The 19,143-nt window shown below is 42.5% G+C and overlaps 1 protein-coding gene across 2 annotated transcripts in view; it reads right to left on the bottom strand.

Annotated features, from left to right (window-relative positions):
• Positions 1–19,143, bottom strand: part of LOC124791547 (mRNA export factor GLE1) — a 142,468-nt gene that overhangs the window by 74,783 nt on the left and 48,542 nt on the right. For both annotated transcript variants that reach the window (XM_047257868.1, XM_047257869.1), the window contains exon 6: positions 15,611–15,701. In XM_047257868.1, coding sequence (XP_047113824.1) covers positions 15,611–15,701 — 91 coding nt within the window. The remainder of the gene's footprint in view (positions 1–15,610; positions 15,702–19,143) is intronic.

Raw genomic sequence — 19,143 nt, 5'->3', positions numbered from 1 at the left:
ACTGGAGAGGACTAAGGAAGAAATCTGGTCATTTCCTTTGCAAACTGATAATACTGGCTTTAGCCTTAAGCAATTTAGGGGAACTATGGAAAACCTAAATTTGGATACCTACATGGGATCTAAACCTCATTCCTCCCAAATTCGAGTCCTTTGTCTTCACCACTACGCCAGCTCTGTCAGTAACTGAAAAGGATGTAGAATGTGTGTGTGTGTAACCCAAGCAGGAGAAAAAGAAAGAAACCATCATGTCAAGTAGGTATTAGAAATGAAAAGCAATAGTCATACCATTAAACACAGTTATTGCAGAATTGTTGAAAAGATAACGAAGGAAGAGGGGAGGAAGGGGGTTAGCAACTAATGTTGCTCTTCTGGCTGAATGTAATGAAGAAGGTGGAAACAGTTACATGCAATGGACTGTATGCAGTGAATGATAAGAGAAAAATGTAATAATCAGCAAGGAGTCTTCACAAATGAGGGGCTGAGATGGAAATTGCACAAAGAAGCATAAAAATATAAAAAGGTATCTGAAAGAAAAAAGTTTAATGTCTTGTCAACATCAGTGATGGAACATTGTTAGATTTCACAAGGACGAGTTCAGGAATAGGCCATGGTATTGCTGAAGGAAGCACCTCAATATTTATATGAAGTGAATTACAGAAACTGTGGAAAAAGTAAATCAGGATAACTGGATGGGAGTCCAGGGACTACAACCATTGAGGTGCTTCATTCACTCACAGGCAGAGAAAAGAAGATACAAAATGCTGACTATCAGATGCAACGAAACAAATGCTCGAAAATCCATGACAGAATAACGACTACATTATGAAAAGGATAGATAACTACTTGCCATATAGCACAGATGTTGAAACGCTGATAGGCACAACAAAAAGAGTCAACAAGCAAGCCTTTGTCCAGAAATGCCTTCATCCGAATTAAACAAAATACACGCACGCACGGGCGCGTGTAGCTTGTTGGTGATAACTATAACATACCACCTCTATTCCACAACACCAGGGATCACTGAGATACAGTCAATACCCAGAATATTTCATTCTTAGACATATCTTATTGGTAGCTATCTGGAGTAAATGATTCAACAGAGCATTTTGTGATATTCTAATGTGCCTGGAGGTCCAGTGAACTACTACCAACCTTCTGTGTTTTGGAGCTCATAAAGAAGGTCTTGACTGGAAAACACCAGTGGGTGTCAGTGATAGCCGCAAGTTATGGTTTGTATATTATTCAATTAGAAAAATAACAAAGAGATGATATGATTCTAGTGAAGAATATAAGCTAACATCTCGTGTCTCAGGCTAACCTCAATTTTAAGCACACTGTACACGGTGTACACATTTTTCTTGAGCTGATTTAAACACAGTTTTGTCTTGTGGAGGAGGATGATATGTTCCATGCACAGACCGACGTAAAGAGTGGACAGTGTCTAAAAGAGTAAGCTTCACTTACCTCATATAATGTAACAAAAACATACATGTGACTACAGCTTTGTGCTTTATAGTGAGCTTCTACAAATATAAAGGTGACACACAGATTAACTGCGGAATCAAAATAAACTGAGGGGTGGAATAATGGAACTAAAGGGATCAAGCTAAGAGGTCATTGGTCCCTTAATCCTGTGTATGTCAAGCTGGGAATAGTCTCCAGAGAGGAAGGATGCATAAAAGAAATCCCAATGGACTCAACTGTATCCAAGAATCAAGAAAACCAAGAGATAGAAGCAAGTAGAAGTGAGAGAGGGGTAAAAGAATCAAGGAAGGAGTCATACCACCCAGAAAGCTGCTGGAAGCCTCGCGACACGTTATGTGCATTCGGCTGTTGTTTCCACACCCTAAATTATCATAAGAAAACTAGCTATATTGACAAGATAAAAATCTCAGGAAAGAGAACAACGACGATGAGTCTGTCAACAAACAACAGCTATAAAAGAATAAGAAGAATTAAAAAGGTAGGAAGGGCAGGAGCTGGGCCGGACCACTCAGCAAAGCCAGCCATGGGCCCCTCGGGTCAGAGCAGCCAATGGAGCACCTCTCCAATCCCTCAAGCGGTCGACGAAGCTAATGTGTCCTACATCACAGAGAGGAGTAAAACGACTTTCACAGATAAAACATAAAACCAAATCAGCCACTTTCGCATTGTCCAGTAGCACCAAGGTAGTGTGTCAGTAAGTTCAAGGTTTCACGATAAAGTGGCCAAATTGAGACAGTCGAGTTAGATGTGGGCTTCCTCGAGACAGACACCACACCAACAGTGGGATGGATACTCATGTTGAAGAGTGTGGCCTGTGGTTTTCAATTTAATTGGAGAAACCAGAACATACAAATCCACATTCCACGCATTCAACAACTATTGGCAGAGAGTCGACTGAAGGTCCAGTTCCGATACACCCATGCCAACCGGTCAGCATGTTCACCCCTCCCCCCCCCCCCCCCCCCCCCCCTGGGACCCCAACGTGACCAGGGGACCATACAAAGATGAAGGACCATCCAGCATGGTGGAGTCATACAAGAGATCATGGACAGTCACTACCAATGGGTGTTTAGCATTGGTAGACGACATGAAGACTAAGCAAGAGTCACTGCTGACTCAGACTAATATGCATCCATTTGGCTGGGAGCATACTTCACTGATCTCTTCATCTACATCTACGTGATTACTCTGCTATTCACAATAAAGTGCCTGGCAAAGGGTTCAATGAAACACTTTCAAGCTGTCTCTCTACCATTCCACTATTGAACGGGGCACTGGAAAAATGAGCACTGAAGTTTTTCTGTGCGAGCCCTGATTTCTCTTATTTTATCATGATGATTATTTCTCCCTACGTAGATGGGTGACAACACAATGTTTTCTCTTGTATGTGGATAGGCAAATCCTGTTCATCAGTTGACCATACAGTTGTCAGTACATACCAAGTCTGAGCCTGAAAATGCATCAAAGACATGCAGGAACAGGCAGCTAAATACCATAGGTTCTACTGAATCTTTCAGTCTAAAGCAGAAATCAAGGTAGATTCGAGGACGGGATAGACACCATGGGAGCACACATGCTTCTTCCCTGACAAGAGGAGACAGTAGGAAAAGATGGGAGTTCAGAGCAGAGACCATGTATGCTAACTGCGACAGTGACTCCAGATCTTGGCCTCTGCTGCAAGAGGTTGATCTGCCAACCAGGAAAAAGGACATGATAGTTCAGATGCTCAGGTGAGCAGCAAATGTGTACTGCACAGCTGAGCGGCAGTTATTTGCACCTGATCTGTAGGGGACGAAAGCCAGCCTCTACAAGTAGGCTGTTCACAGAGCTGGTCCGATAGGCACCTGTCACAAGTTGAACCCCACAATGGTATATTGGGTCCAACATCTGTTGTGCTGAAGATGATGCTCAGCCAAGGAACAACAAGAGCAGAGCATTGTAGAGCCGCAAAAGTGTAGAGCAGTCTGCACCCCAGTTTTTGTTAGTGAAACAGCAAAGAGTATTATGGTGTTGCCAGTATGTTTGCTTAAGTTGGCAGATGGTGAGGCTTCATCAACTGGGCATTACAGACCAATCCAAAAAAAAAAAAAAAAACCATAAGACTCCACCACATTGAGTGTTTGGTTAAAGACATAGAAGGCTGCTTGGGGATAAACAGTATGACAGTGACAGAAGTGTATGACACATCTTGGCAGTGGAAAATTGGAAGCCATGAGCAAGAGCTCAGAACTGTGCATTTCGTATGGCACCCTGCAGGCCACGTTCAGCAACATCCAGAACTGAGGAACAATAGTATATGCAAAAATCATCAGCATACAGGGAAGGTGACACTGTAGATCCCACAGCTGCAGCTGTAACATTTATTTATTGCTACTAGAAAAAGAGACACACTCAATATAGAGCCTTGTGGAACACGATTCTTTTGTATATGGAAGTACTGTGGAAAGTATGGCAAGACATGAAATTCTGGGCAAATGTCAGGAGTTTGCTCCCGAGCCGTTACTCATGGATGATAATGTTGATATGGTGATGTCATGTGGTGTTATAAGCCCTACGCAAGACAAAGAAAGTAGCAATAAGATCAAAGAAGATAGCAATAACATGTTTAAACCAGGTAAAACCTAACTGAATAGCTGACTCGAGACAGACCAAATTGTTAGCAGTAAATTGCGTTGGTGGAAACCGCCCTATGATGGAGCTAATAGACCCGGAGATTCAAGGTACCAACACAGCTCTTGGCTCACCATATGTTCGAGTAACTTGCAGAAAACACTAATAATACTAATTGAGCGACAGCTGTCTACGTCAAGGGGGCGTTTACCTGGTTTCAGTATAGGGACGATCATGCTTTCTTGCCACTGAGGTGGGAACTCACACCAGCTTCTGATACAGTTGAAAATGGTAAGAATGTGACACTGATAATCCAGTAATAAGTGGTTGTGCATTTGTCTGTAGATGCAGTCTGGTCCTGGTGGCATACCACGATAAAGGGCTAGGGCACTGAGGACTTACCACTCACTGAACGCAGCATTAGAAGGTTCCAGGTGAAATGTAGTAAACGGTAAAGGGAGTCACTCTATCCACAGTTTGAGGACACACAATGCAGTCATAATAATTCTCAGACAGAGAGGCTCAGGCATAATGAAAAACAAAATATTTGGTACAAGCATCTGGATCATTGTAAACATCACCATTCACAGGGATACCAGATACACCCGTGGAGTACTGGCATCTACAGAAGCAACAAATCTTCGCCCTAACCTGCGAAGGAAGGTAAGTCATCCAATGGTAGTAACATACCTCCCAGTATTCTTGTTTCTGTGATTTCATGAGTTGACAGACCTGGGAAAGGTGCTATTTGAAAGCAACAAGGTGCTCCACCAACGGATGTCACTTATGGCATTGAAGAACCCATCCATGACCTTGAACGGCCACAGTCATTTCAGGGGTCCACCAAAGTGCTGTCTTCTGACAGGGGATCCCAAGGAAGAGGGGATCACTAAGTCAGATGCTGACAGAATGGCCACAGTTGTTCTCTGGACAACGACATTCATACCTCCATGTGCTGGGGTGTGAAGGGCAATCACAGCGGTGAAAGAACCCCAGTTAGCTTTTTGGAGAGCCCATCTGTGTGGACACCCAGGCTAATGAAGCTGAGGGAGGGTCAAAATGAACAGAAAATGATCAGTTGCACAGGTCATCATGGACTCTCAAATTGATGGATGGGAGAAAATCTAGGTTGCAAATGTAAAGATCAATGGTCAAATAAGACCCATATGCCTCGCTGAAGTGTGCGGGAACACCAGTATTCTATAGGCGAAGAGCAAGCTATGCGAGTAAGTTTTTGACAGCTTTATCTCGGCCAATGATTGTAGTTCCACTGCACTTAAGGGTTGTGGGCACTAACCCAATATTAGGAAAGGCGAGGGGAGCTCAGAAAACAGTGAAGACAAACAGTGAAGACAACATGTCCTGGGACACTTCACCATGGGGACCATGGGAAGGAAGATACACATTACAGAAGGAAGTAGGCCCAATGGTCCTTCATAGACATTGCGATTCTTAAAATGACTTCAATAGTCACAGAGAGTAAGGCTTCACATTGCTGGGAAACATGTTTCCTGATGGCGATGCAAACAACAGGGGAAATGCACAAAATACGTCATAGCTCATACATGTGGTGGAAAAATCTGCTGCAATTCCACTTAATTACTTTACTTTACACGATCAGGCCCAATGGACCACACGCTGCTTTGAGAGATTGCCTCCACCTCAGCCTGTCTTCAGCTTCTTTATGCTACCTTTCCAGCAGTCCCACTCTCTGAAGGTCTTTGGATACACAGTCACTCCATCAAGTTCTAGGTCTTCCTACAGGCCTTCTGCCGGTTGGCTTGGTGTTGAGTACGGTTTGCAGCCATCGGTTGTCCTGCATTCGAGTAACATGCCCTGCCCACTGGAGTTGTCGTGTCTTCATTACAGCCATGATGTTCGGCTCTTTGTAAATATGATACAACTCTGTATTGTGATGAATCCTCCATTTTTCAGTCTCATTATCGTAAACTGGTCCAAAAATCTTCAGAAGGACTTTTCTTTCAAATATCGTCAGTTTGTTCAGATCTAGCTTGGTTGTACTCCAGGTGGCACATCCATATAGTACTACTGGCTGTAGGAGTGTTTCGTAGATGTTTATTTTGAACTGTCTTGACATACTTCTGGTTTTGAGGAGAGCATTAAGGCCATGCTAACAGTGATTACCTGCCTGTCGTCTTGCTGTATTTCCATTTTACTGTGTGGCTCATCTCTGAATACTGCACCCAGATATTTGAACTCCCTGACTTGACGATAAGAACCTTCAGTTGTCTGTAAGGGTGGAAGTGGTTCTATGCCTACTGTGTAGAACCATGTATTCCACCTTGTCACGATTGATTTAAAGTCCAGTTTTCCTTGCTGTTGTTTCCAGAATGTCAGCCATTTCCCCAAATTCTTCTTGCTACCCAGATAGTAGCATTACATCATCGGCATATCCGAGGTACTTTATGTTCACATCCCCTGTCTGGACTCCTCTGAGTTCATTAGATGACATCTCTCGCATAACCTTCTCTAATGCGAGATTGAAAAGAACTGGTGTAGCCCAGTTTTTATTTTGAATGCTTCAGTCACCTTATTTCCAATTTTTATCTATGCTGTAGTAACCATCAGGCAGGCCTTCGTGAGGCTTACTAGTTTTTTGGCAAAACAGAACTCTTCCAGACACCTCAGCATACTTTCTACATCTACATGGATACTCTGCAAATCACATTTAAGTGCCTGGCAGAGGGTTCATTGAACTACCTTCACAATTCTCTATTATCCCAATCTCGTATAGCGTATGGAAAGAACGAACTCCTATATCTCTAATTTCCCTTATTTTATTGTGGTGATCGTTTCTCCCTATGTAGGTCGGTGTCAACAAAATATTTTCGCATTCGGAGGAGAAAGTTGGTGATTGGAATTTCGTAAGAAGATTCCATCGCAATGAAAAATGCCTTTCTTTTAATGATGTCCAGCCCAAATCCTGCATCATTTCAGTGACACTCTCTCCCACATTTCACAATAATACAAAACGTGCTGCCCTTCTTTGAACTTTTTCGACCTACTCCGTCAGTCCTATCCGGTAAGGATCCCACACTGCGCAGCAGTATTCTAAAAGAGGACAGACAAGTGTAGTGTAGGCAGTCTCCTTAGTAGATCTGTTACATTTTCTAAGTGTTCTACCAATAAAATACAGTCTTTGGTTAGATTTCTACACAACATTTTCGGTGTGTTCCTTCAAATTTAAGTTGTTCACAATTATAATTCCTAGGTATTTAGTTGAGTTTATGGTCTTCAGATTTGGCCGATTTATCATGTAACCGAAGTTTAATGAATTCCCTTTACCACTCATGTGGACGACCTCACACTTTTCATTATTTAGGGCCAACTGCCAATTTTGGCACCATTCAGATATCTTTTCTAAATCATTTTGCAATTTTTTTTGATTTTATGATGACTTTACTGGACAATAAATGACAGCATCATCTGTGAAGGACCTAAGACAGCTGCTCAGATTGTCTTCTACATCATTTATGTAGACAAGGAAGAACAGAGAGTCTATAAACACTACCTTTCAGAAAGCCAAAAATGAATTCCGTTTTACTCGATGACTTTCCATCAATTACTACAAACTGTGATCTCCCTGACAGGAAATCACAAACCCAGTCAAATAACTGAGACAATATTCCATAAGCACGCAATTTCACTACAAGCCGCTTGTGTGGTAAAGTGTCAAAAGCCTTCCAGAAATACGGAATCAATCTGAAATCCCTTGTCAATAGCACTTTCCCGATGAATACAATTATATGTTTCTCTGAAGGTGACACACAGCATGTGTAGTTCTTGACCAAACTGCCACCTTTTTTCCTAGATATGGCGTAGGACAAAGATTTGGTCGATGGTAGATCTCCCGTGACAAAATCCTCCTTGATATTCTCCAATAATGGTTTCTGCCAACAGCTGGATTCGATCTAAGAGACAGTTTGAGAAGATCTTGTAACAAATATTGAGCAGAGCAATACCACGGTAGTTTTCACATGCCATTCAGTCATTCTTGTTGATTATGGGACAGTCTTCTGGAATGTTTTCAGTGTTCCAAATGGTCTCTATTAATTTGTGAATCCTTGCAACAAAGTTTCACCCCCTTCCTGAATTATTTCAGCACGGATGCCATCTTCTTCTGGGATTCTGTCTTTTTTAAGCCATTTTATCTGCTTCCTGATTTCTTCTACAGTTGGCAGTAGGTATTCAGGGTCTGCTGTCTGTGGTAGGGGGAAGTTAAAGAGAGTTGTTGGGTCTTCACAACTTAACAAGTCACTGAAATATTCTTCCCATCTCCTTGCAATTTGGTATTCATTTGTCAACATCTCTCCTTTGGCATTTTTTGTGAATTTCCCAGTGGGTTTATAGGTTTTCCTCGGATAGTTGACCTTTCTGTACATGTTCTTCATCCTCCTCCTCAGGAAGTCTTCTTCTGCTCCTGTAATAACCCCACTCACTAACTTCCTCTTTTCTCTCTGCAATACTGCTTGTGTTTCTCTTTGGACTCTGTCAAATTCTGCCTTACTGCTCTAATCAGATGCAGACTGTAACCACTTGTCACATGCTTCTTTTCTTCTGTTGACTGCCTCTTTACAGACCTCATTGAACCATTTCTTCTTCCTTGCCACTCTTTTTCCAATGACTGCTCCTGCAGCCTTTGTAACCACATTTCTAATTTCTTCCCATTGCTGATTTACATCTGAGTCCTCTGTTTCTGGCACTACTGTAAAAGGTCAGAACCACACTCAGCCCCACGCGAATTTCTTACATCCATAATACAATTCCTGGCTTCTGTGTTAATTGCTATGTGGTCTATTTGGTTGACTGTTTTTCCATCTGGGGATACCCATGTTCCTTTGTGCACCTGTCGATGTCAGAAGTTACCGTATTTACTCGAATCTAAGCCGCACTCGAATCTAAGCCGCACCTGAAAAATGAGACTCGAAATCAAGGAAAAAAAAATTCCTGAATCTAAGCCGCACCTGAAATTTGAGACTCGAAATTCAAGGGGAGAGAAAAGTTTTAGGCCGCACCTTCAAATCGAAACAAAGTTGGTCCATTGTAATATGAGACACAATTTAGGTCGAATGAAAGACGATACTGCTACAATAGGTTGGTTCGAGTCGTAAGCTTAGCAGTTAAGCTTTACCAGGTAGCCATTGCTATGCGTCAGGCACTCCGTCCGTATTTATACGGGTACCCTTCCTTTTTCATGTGCTTCGTCTGGTTTGAATCGATTTCTTATTTTGCTTTGATCTGATAAGTGCCGTTTTCTTTGTTATAGGTGTTTACGTCACTCTAAGCTGAAAATGCATTACTGTACTGCGTCATGCATTGTTTGTCGCATTCTGATAGTGCGTGTTTACGGCCTGTCGCCGCCCGCGGCATGGCTTGCTTTTGTGCGCGCTACCACCGCTTACGATTAAAAAAAAGATAGGAACGGTCTCATTAGCGAAACAATGGCAAGCGACTGCTACTTGTTGTTACTTACACTGCTGCTTTCTTTGATAATGATCAACAAGAACCAAATAATAGACTGCGTATGATAGAACATGTTCTGAAAGAGACTTAGGCGAAAATTTTTCTCCGTTTGAAAATCTTTGCGTCCGCTTCTTTAGTACACAGAAATTAGTCATTTTAGATTTAAAAATCTAGTCAGTTGCCGTGCTTCATTTCTGACTGTATTACTATTAGGCATAAAAACAATACGAATATAAACAGGACACAATACGTATTTTCTTCCGCGTTTGCTGTTGTCTCACTCTAGTTTCGTAGTTTATTAGGCAGACAGGATTTAAATGAGATAGCAACAAACACGAAAGAATACACGGCAAAATGTTTATATTCGTATTATTCTTATGGTGAAGAGAATACTGCATGTGATTCACATTTCATCAGGTTCCTATTAGCAACAGTCTTGCCAGTCGAATTTTCGTAGTACATTGAAATTCTGCTACTTTCGAAGATGAACAATACGGAATTTGTATTTACTTCGTTGGATAATGTATGAAAATGCAGTGGTCGAAACTCGGGGCGGAGAAAAAAAAAAGCTCGTCTTCCACCTTTTTTTATTTATTTACTGACGCAGAGGTTTTGGCGCCAGTATTTATCTCGTTGCCTATAAAGCATGCCTGTGTAGCGCTACATATATTCGACGGCAGAAGTTAGTTGTGGCGGCACCTACCAACATTTTTCAGAACTTCCGCTTGCTCTGCACTCGATTCTAAGCCGCAGGCGGTTTTTTGGATTACAAAAACCGGAAAAAAAGTGCGGCTTAGATTCGAGTAAATACGGTAGTGCTACTGATAAACATGCCCTTGGACATAGCAAAGCTAATTAGCATTATTCCGTTGTTGTTACTATTTTCATGTAGACTATGAAGGCCTACAGTGGGAATAAAGTTAGTCTCCTTTCCAATCTTCGCATTAAAATCGCCGATGAGAATTTTGCAGCTGTTTTTAGAGATGGAATCCATAACATCTTCCAGCTCCGCATAGAATATATCCTTACTTGATCTTCACTTTCCTCTGTTGGTGCATGACAGTTCACAAAGGTAAGTTGCGATTTTTCACTGATAAAGTTAAGCCCGAGATTCTTGGGTTCACTGTCGTAAAATTCTTTACCATTGGTATAACGTCTTTGTTAATACAAAAACCAGTTCCAAAACTGTGATTGACTGCTTCCCCATACAATATTGTGTAATTTTCTACATCTATTGTACCTGTACCTTCCAATTGAACTTCCTGCAGGGTAACCACCGACATTTTCTGCTTTCCAATTCTCTAACTAAAGTTATTGCCACCCCAGGTTTGTACAGAGACTGTACATTCCATGTTCCAAATCATAGTCCTTTTCTATGCTTAGTTCATTGTATTGGATGCCTGTTCTATAACCTAGGCTTCTCTCTAGCTTTCGTAACACGACTGGTTTTACGAGGTGGGGTTGTTAGCCCCATGCCCAACCCCCAACCTGGAGGACCAGGGTATTGCATATAGTCTGGATCATCACCTTTGACCTGTCCTAGTTCAGGACGCCCTACCGGTAGCTAAGCTACCACCAGCATAGCTCTCAGGATCATTTCACCATGCAAGCCCTACCACCACGACAAGATAAAGATACCGTTGAGGGGACAGTTCTACTGGAGGATCACGTTATCACTATCCTGTATTTGTTCTGAATCTCGTTACGTGGTGTGTGTGTGTGTGTGTGTGTGTGTGTGTGTGTGTGTGTGTGTGTGTGTGTGTGTGTGTGTGTGTGTGGGAGGGGGGCGGGGAGGGGGGGGGTGTCCAGGGCCATAGTGGCCACCTGAGATGTTACCTTGGATACAGAGGCAGAACATTTGGAGTCTGGCGGCACATGGGAGCCATCAGAATCTCCTTCTTTTTGGAGGATTTCTTTTTGTTCTTAGACAATTTCCACTGGACATGACGGACAAAATGCACACCTTGTTGTTACAAATTAGCATGCAATTTGCCATCAGTCTGTAAAAGGAGACCCTAGTGGAAAATGATACCTGTTGCCACATTCAGACTCTTGTGGGATCATTATAGTGACAGGAACATCACCCAGCTTGTCGCAGATTAGCAGCACCTGTGACTGTGCAGGAGAGGCCATTTTCAGCAGAATGGCACCATTTTCCATTTTTGAAATTGCTGCCACTTCCCCAATCCTGTCATTGAGGTGTTCAATGAAGAACAAAGTCTCTGTAGTCATATAGGTATTCCCATTCAAGAACAAACCCAGTATATTGGGGGGAGCATTTCTCCCCTTGTCTCTGAGCCACCAGCGGAAGTAAGTTTAATTCATTTCAAGTGCAAATCTTCTGCAAATGGTACCACCCACTCCAAATGGGGGCTCTCCCCACAGGTGTCACCCAACCACAGCAATGGTTACCTGGCCAGTAAACCATTGCCTTCAGTCATGGTGAGCACATAATCCTTGGCTTGGGTCCCTACATGGTCAGGAGGCTACCACCACACAGGTACTTGATGAACCCCCACCCCACAATGGAACTGCTACCATGCTGCATTCTGGGTATAGTATCATTGCAAGAAAGAAAGGTGGAAAGAGATAAAGGTACGAAAGGTGGAATATACACCACATTGGGTGATCGTCCCTGCACATTCCGCACTTCTGTACAATTTAGAAAAGAAGTAGTGAGTCAGTCCCAACACTGGGGCCATATAATTAATAATGAAAAGCTGTAAAGGGTAAGAAAATGAATGTCTACAACACAAACCAGATCCAAATGCAATCAGCACCAAGAAGACCATCGAATGGAATGGTACACAGGAAAAAAAGAATATGAGAAAGATAGACTTGCAGCACAGAAAGGGGAGCAGCGCTGCAAAGGCTGGGGCCCTGTGGTGGCCGAGCACGTACTCATGAAAGAGAAGTAAGCCCCTAGGAGGGAGGGGGGGGGGGGGGGGGGGGGGGGGGAGAGGGGTGAATCAAAACTGAAATTCCCTTATACACTGAATATTAAATAACAGTGCATATTGTTTCTATTTATGTAAATGTTATTTTATCATAAAAGTTGGTAGCAGTCAGAGGAAATGAAGCCATTGAATTGAAGTATTCCCATTCCTCCCAGATGATGAGTGGACGTAACACAGACAATAAAAAGTGAGCACACTTTACTCAAAATGAAGTGGTCAGCAATGTGTGTTATTGCTTATCTCTGTTTTCATTTAAGTTAACCTTGCATTTACCAATGAAAGCATCATCTTATAGATCCTAATTTTGTTTAACATGCAAACTGTATCATTAAAGGAGCTTCAGTCTTTCATACCCATTTGCAAGATTAGATGTAAATTTGGAACTCAGATAGTTAGTCTTAAAGTGAAGCATAGCTGTGTGTGATTTTTTCAAGAGAAAATTAAGCAGATGATTTAAATCAAATACTAAGAAGAATCGCTCTGCAGAAATTTCTAGGAGTATGGAAGGAGTTTATTCTTCCACTTAGACTAGATCTTACTTCAAGTATATTATTTAAGTTACTAGAGTAGAAAAAAGAGAAGATGAAGAAGGTGGTGGTGGTGGTGGTGGTGGTGGTGGTGGTGGTGGTGATGAAGGAAGAAGAAGCAACTCCAAGTATATTCAGTAATCAATGTCGAGGAATCTGACCTGCTTTTTGCCACGTATTTCATCATTTCAACCACCAGATTCAGTACACAGTTCTAGCTAGTATCATTCTATTGTGTATTTTGTTGCCAGCAGCTTAAGTTATAAAGGATACTATCAATGAAGTAGAATGATAATCAATGAAATTATTCAAGAGAGCATGGCGAGAAAGCAAATACATTCTTAAAATGGAAATGTTCCACAAAAGCTATTTCACCAGGAAGTTGTCATTTTTCAGTATTGCCTCTTAAAAGAAACATAAATATGAACACTTTGATAAAAACTAATATAGTCAATTTTGGGTGTAGACAGTAGAACAACAACTGTACTGCCTGCAAAAAATAAGTGAAGCACTCAGAATAATCCAGATTTGTGAGCATGTTTGTCCAATATTGGACGATATGGAAATTTGACAGCAGGCATATTTGTTGTCAGGGTTTCAGCTGATCACGTCTGACCACCACACAGGAGGATCGCTGTACTGTGCAAGCAAGGTGTAAAGCCTTCACATCTGCACCTGCCATCTGAGAACAAGTATTGGATACCCTGCCCATTGGGTAGAGACTAGCAGCAGCCCATCGAAGGAATTACCATTCACGCGTAGGCTGCCGTTAACACTGCAACAGATACAGCTGTGTTTGGAGCAGGTTGCCATTAACACAACATGAACAGCTGTGTTTGAAGTGGTGCCATGACCTGGAAGCACAGACTACTGATAAAATGCATTGGACGTTGTGGTTCTGTACTAGCCCACATAAGCATCACCAGTGGGCATGGCAATGATCTGGGGATATGTCCCATCTTTTTAATGTTTTGGGGAGGCACAGTAGTGTTACTCCTGGCGTCACTGTGTGCGAACCCATCCGGTATGATCTGAAGTCACAGCTAGTAGTGATTGAGGGAACTCGTGACAGTACCTAGCAAACATCCGGTGTCCTGATGGGTTACTCTAATGTGATAGTATCTTGGTTCCATTTTTCAACAGGATAATGCTCGTCCGTAGAGGGCATGTGTGTCTGTGAGCTATCTGCATGGAGCTGAGGTATTCACTTGGCCAGAAAGATCCTGTAATGGATCTGGGAGATGTGTTATTTTCTACCGGATTTGTCGATACCAAATCTAATGAGGGAAGTTGTAAATGTTTTCTTATATTTTTGTCAGAATATTTTTTTTGTGAATTGTAATTTGCCTTATTTTATGCTAATTTACTTATATTTTTGAGAGTGACAGCATATTGATTAATATTAGTAGATGTGACAAATAATATCAAAGAGACTGGTTACAAGTGGAAGCTTGTGTGTTGTGTCTGGAGTCGTCTTTGACCGTAGTCAGTTGGCAGTGAACTCTCGGAGTGTGTTGAAGGTGGAACAATGTGCAGGTCGCCGTAATAATAATTTGCTAGTGAACAGGAAAAATAAATTATGTTACTACTTTTTTTATATAAACATCAAGAAGGAACCACATTCGAAGAAATGGTATTTGAAGCACCAAAAATGAGGCAAATGCATTGAACCAGGTCATTTCTGCAGCTGACGGAACTGCATTGTGGAATTATACTTTCACTAGACGACTGAAGCCAACACAAAAAGACAAATATCGTCTTGTAAACATTTCACGGAAAAGGTACTGTCACGAAATATGCTAAATACAGTATATATAAAAATAGTGAGCATATTTCAATCCCCAGATCTGTCCCTGGTAGAATACGTGTGGGAACAGCTTAGATGTCATCTCTGTCCCAGTGCCAGTATCCTGGATATCAAGGATCTGTTACAACAGTTGTGGGCCAGCTTGCCTCAGAAAGGGACACAATAGCTTTATAACACCCTTCCCAACGAAATCAGTGCATGCATCCAAGCCAGATGAGATGCAACGTCATACTTATCAGTGGATTCATACTGTCAAGTGCTTTGTAAACTTGATACTATTCTGTAATTACTGAAATAACAACACACAGCTCTTAATTCACGAAGTTCTACTTCATTTCCTCCTCCCATTTTGATTGCTTTTTGTCAGGAAGTATATAAAGGAAAAATAATTACACAGGAAAAACAATGTAACTAATGCATTAAAAATTGAAAAATGGTGTAAATACGAAGAACAGTTACCCCCTCCATGTATTCTCATCGACAGTGACAGTAATCAAGGCTTCAAGGCCAAAGTACCCAGTGGAATCATAATGTAACATTGTGAAGGAAACTTCATGGAACTATGAATGAGTGACAACCAGATGCGCACAACATATAAGACTTCTCGTCTCTGAATTTGTAAAATAAATCTCCTCCATGAAACAATTTGAAGGTAAAGAAATCCAACTGACCATGACTAGCAAAAGCCAAAATATTTTATTAACAAATATTATGTCATGATGTCAAAATCATTTACTTACCTACGTCACTCTTGTACTGACTCAGGATTGAGTTAATCTGTTGTGTTATGGCTGCTGCAGTCTGCAAATCCAAGCTGCTTACTTCCCCAACCTATTAGTACAGATGCATTGATGCATTACTAAGACAGTTTTAAAAAAAGCACGAGCAAATGAAAATGAATTAGTGTCTAATAGTAGCAGATGTGTTCTGTAACTAGCTAGTAAACTGGAAAAGAATTGTGCAGACCCTTCTGCATCTGAATGGTCATTCACCAATTTACATAGCTGATATAGCACATTGAGTACAAAGTCTGCATCACCCATTCTTTATTTATGCACCACATAGATTACACTTTAGAGAAAAGCACAATAGTAATGGTTATTATTTGCAAGGGAACAGATATTGATACCATTACCATGAATCTTACCCTTACATGTCTCTCAGGACTTAAGGTCACAGTTGGTGTGAGGTTTCCCCATTCAGCTCGAAAGGAGAGGGGGGGGGGGGGAGGGGGGGATCTTTTGGAGCCAATAAGAAAGGCACATGGGACAGTCTGTGGAGTGAGAAAATGGAGTGAATCTGAATGCCCTACTGGCATGACTAGTATTTATTCGAAGTATTGTCATGATATAGGAACCAGTGTATTTTTTGTAATGGTGACCATACAGAATTTAAAAACAACGGTGCATGCATGGGTGCCTTTGTTCCTATATGGTGCCAGTGCTGCATTTTGGCAGGTGGACTAGGTTGTGTTGAGGGTGTGACAGGTGGGGTGGGTAAAGGGAGTGGGAGGCAGAAGTCAGAGAGAGGTATTGGTGGTGGATGGCTAGCAGTTCAGAGGGAGCAGCAAGTTTGCTGGCTATGAATGTAGGATGGAGGGGTGGCAGGTACATGGGCTAGGCATGTGACACATAATTGCCAGAGAAGTACATGCTGAAAGTGATGTGGTGATTGAACTGGGAGGCAGTGACAGGATGGAAGAGAGGGAAACTGTTGGGTGGAGGATGTGGGGACAGCAGGTTACTGGATACTGAGGCCAGTAGTGGAGGCTATGTTATAAGGATGACTCCCATCTGTGTAGTTCAGAGAGTCTGATGATGGAGGGAATGATCCGGATTGGTCGGGTTGTGAAGCAGCCACTGAAATTGAGGATGTTGCACTCAGCTGCATATTCTGTCGCTGGGCAGTCAACTTTGTTCTTGGAGACAGTTTGGCAGCAGCGTTTCATCCCGGTGGACAGCCAGTCATACCGACATAAAAAGCTGTGAAGTGTTTGCAGTAGAGCTGGTATAAGATATGGCTACTATCACAGGTGGCGTGGCCTCTGATTGGGTAGGATTAAGCCTATGACAGAACTGGAGGTGGTGTTGTCAGTTGGGTTGATTGGGCTGGTCTTACACCATGGCTGCCACAAGGATATTATCATTGTGGCAAGGGAGTGGGAGTAGGATAGGAATGGATTAGTACAATGTGTAAGTTTGGTGGGCAATGGAACAGTATTTTAAGAGGGTTGGGAAGGATCTCGGGTAGGATGTCCCTCATTTCACAGCATGATGAGAGATAATTAAAGCCCTGGCAACTGACAGGGTTCAGTTGTTCCAGTCCACGGTGATAATGGATGGTGGGAGGATTGGGAAAGTTGGGGGGGGGGGGGGGGGGGGGGTTGTGAGGATATGCAATGGAAGGCCTGTTTGTGGATTAGGTTTGAGGAGCATTGGTGGAAGGGACAGCAGCTGTCGAAAGGTGGGTACTGTTAGTGGTTAGTGGTTGGTTGGTTGTTTCGGGGAAGGAGACCAGACAGCGAGGTCATCGGTCTCATCGGATTAGGGAAGGACGGGGAAGGAAGTCGGCCGTGCCCTTTGAAAGGAACCATCCCGGCATTTGCCTGGAGCGATTTAGGGAAATCACGGAAAACCTAAATCAGGATGGCCGGACGCGGAATTGAACCGTCGTCCTCCCGAATGAGTGGTTAGTGGATTTAATGTGGACAGAGGTGTGGATGGAGCCATCAGAGAGGTTGAGGTTAACATTCAAGATGGCTGCCTGTTGGGTAGAGGAGAATAAGGTGAAGTGGATGCAAGAGAAGGTCTTGAGGTTGTGAAGGAGTATGGATAGGGCACCTTGACAATAAGTTCAGATCATGAAGATATCATCAAACAACCTGAACCCCATTAGAGGCTGGGAGTTTTGAAAAGCTAGGAAAGCTTCCTCCACATGGTCCATAAACAGGTGGCATACAAGAGTGCCATATGGGTGTCTGTGGCTATGCCACAGATTTGGTTGTATACCTTCTGTTCAAAGGAAAACTGTTTGTGAGCCAGGATATAGTTGGTAAGGTGTATAGAAAAGAGGTGGTGGATTTGCGGTCTGAAGGAGAGATAGTGTTTGACAGTGGCAAGGCTGCGGGCATGAGGGATGCTCATGTATATGAGATGGCATTAATATTGAGAAGTACTGATCTAGGAGGTAAAGGCGTGGGGATGGTGGAGAGTTCATGAAGGAAGTAGTTGCTATCTTTGATGTGGGATGCCAGGTTTCGGGCAATTTGTTGGAGGCTTTGGAAACAGGGTAGAAATTTTTGCAGTGGGAGCACAGTAGCCTGCTGAATGGAGAGTCCAAAGTAGTTGGGTTTGTGAATTTTTGGGAGCCTGTAGAAGTTGGGTGTGTGGGGTGTTTTAGGTGTGAGGAGGGAGATGGACATTGGGGAGAAGTTCCGGGAAGGGCCTATGGCTATCAGTGGGGACTGGAGGTTATGTTGGACTTCTGGGATAGAATCACTATGGCCAAGCTTGTAGGAGGAGGAGACAGACACTTTGTGGAGCCTAAGGTGCAGGAACTACCCAATCCACCAACCCAGCAGCTCCCACTCCAATCCTGTTATAGACTTTTCCTACCCTATGTCGGGTCACCTGTGAAAACAGTCATATCATAGATCAACTGTATTGCAAAAACTTCACAGCTTTTCATGTTGGTGTGACTACTAACCAGCTGTGTACCAGGATGAATAGCCACTGCCAAACTGTTGCAAAGAACAAAGCTGACCACCTAGTGGCACAACATGCAGCTGAGCGCATGACCGTTTCACAACCCGGGCCGCGTGGATCCTTCCCTCCACCACCAGCCTGTCTAAACAACACAGATGGGAAATGAAGGACAGCTAAATAGTTTGGAATATGTTAAATGAAACAAAAGACAAAATAATTCAATAAACAGATGAGCAGCCAAAATGAGATGGGGATAAAGCATGTAGAAAGTATTGAGTTCCTATGACTAGAGACTGGAATATACACCTCATAAAAACCTTAAAATATGCATGAGAAATGCTTAAAAATGCATGAAAAGTGTCAAATATGCAAGATCACATAATAAAAAAACATGGCAGTCACTGCGTGCAATATATCTCAAAGTGGAACCCGTGCATATCAATTATGAGGAAGAGCACTGGCCACACGAAAAATCAGTACATTTATATAGCTGATATCATTTTCTGAATCCTTTCTGGTAGAGGTTAGGAAGGGGGCCTTTCTGGAATTATTTTCTAAAAATCTGCAAA

Source organism: Schistocerca piceifrons, chromosome 1 (assembly GCF_021461385.2).
Source record: "Schistocerca piceifrons isolate TAMUIC-IGC-003096 chromosome 1, iqSchPice1.1, whole genome shotgun sequence".
NCBI lineage: Eukaryota > Metazoa > Arthropoda > Insecta > Orthoptera > Acrididae > Schistocerca > Schistocerca piceifrons.
Note: the sequence above shows the minus strand (reverse complement) of the source record. Positions and strands in the feature narration are given on the sequence as shown.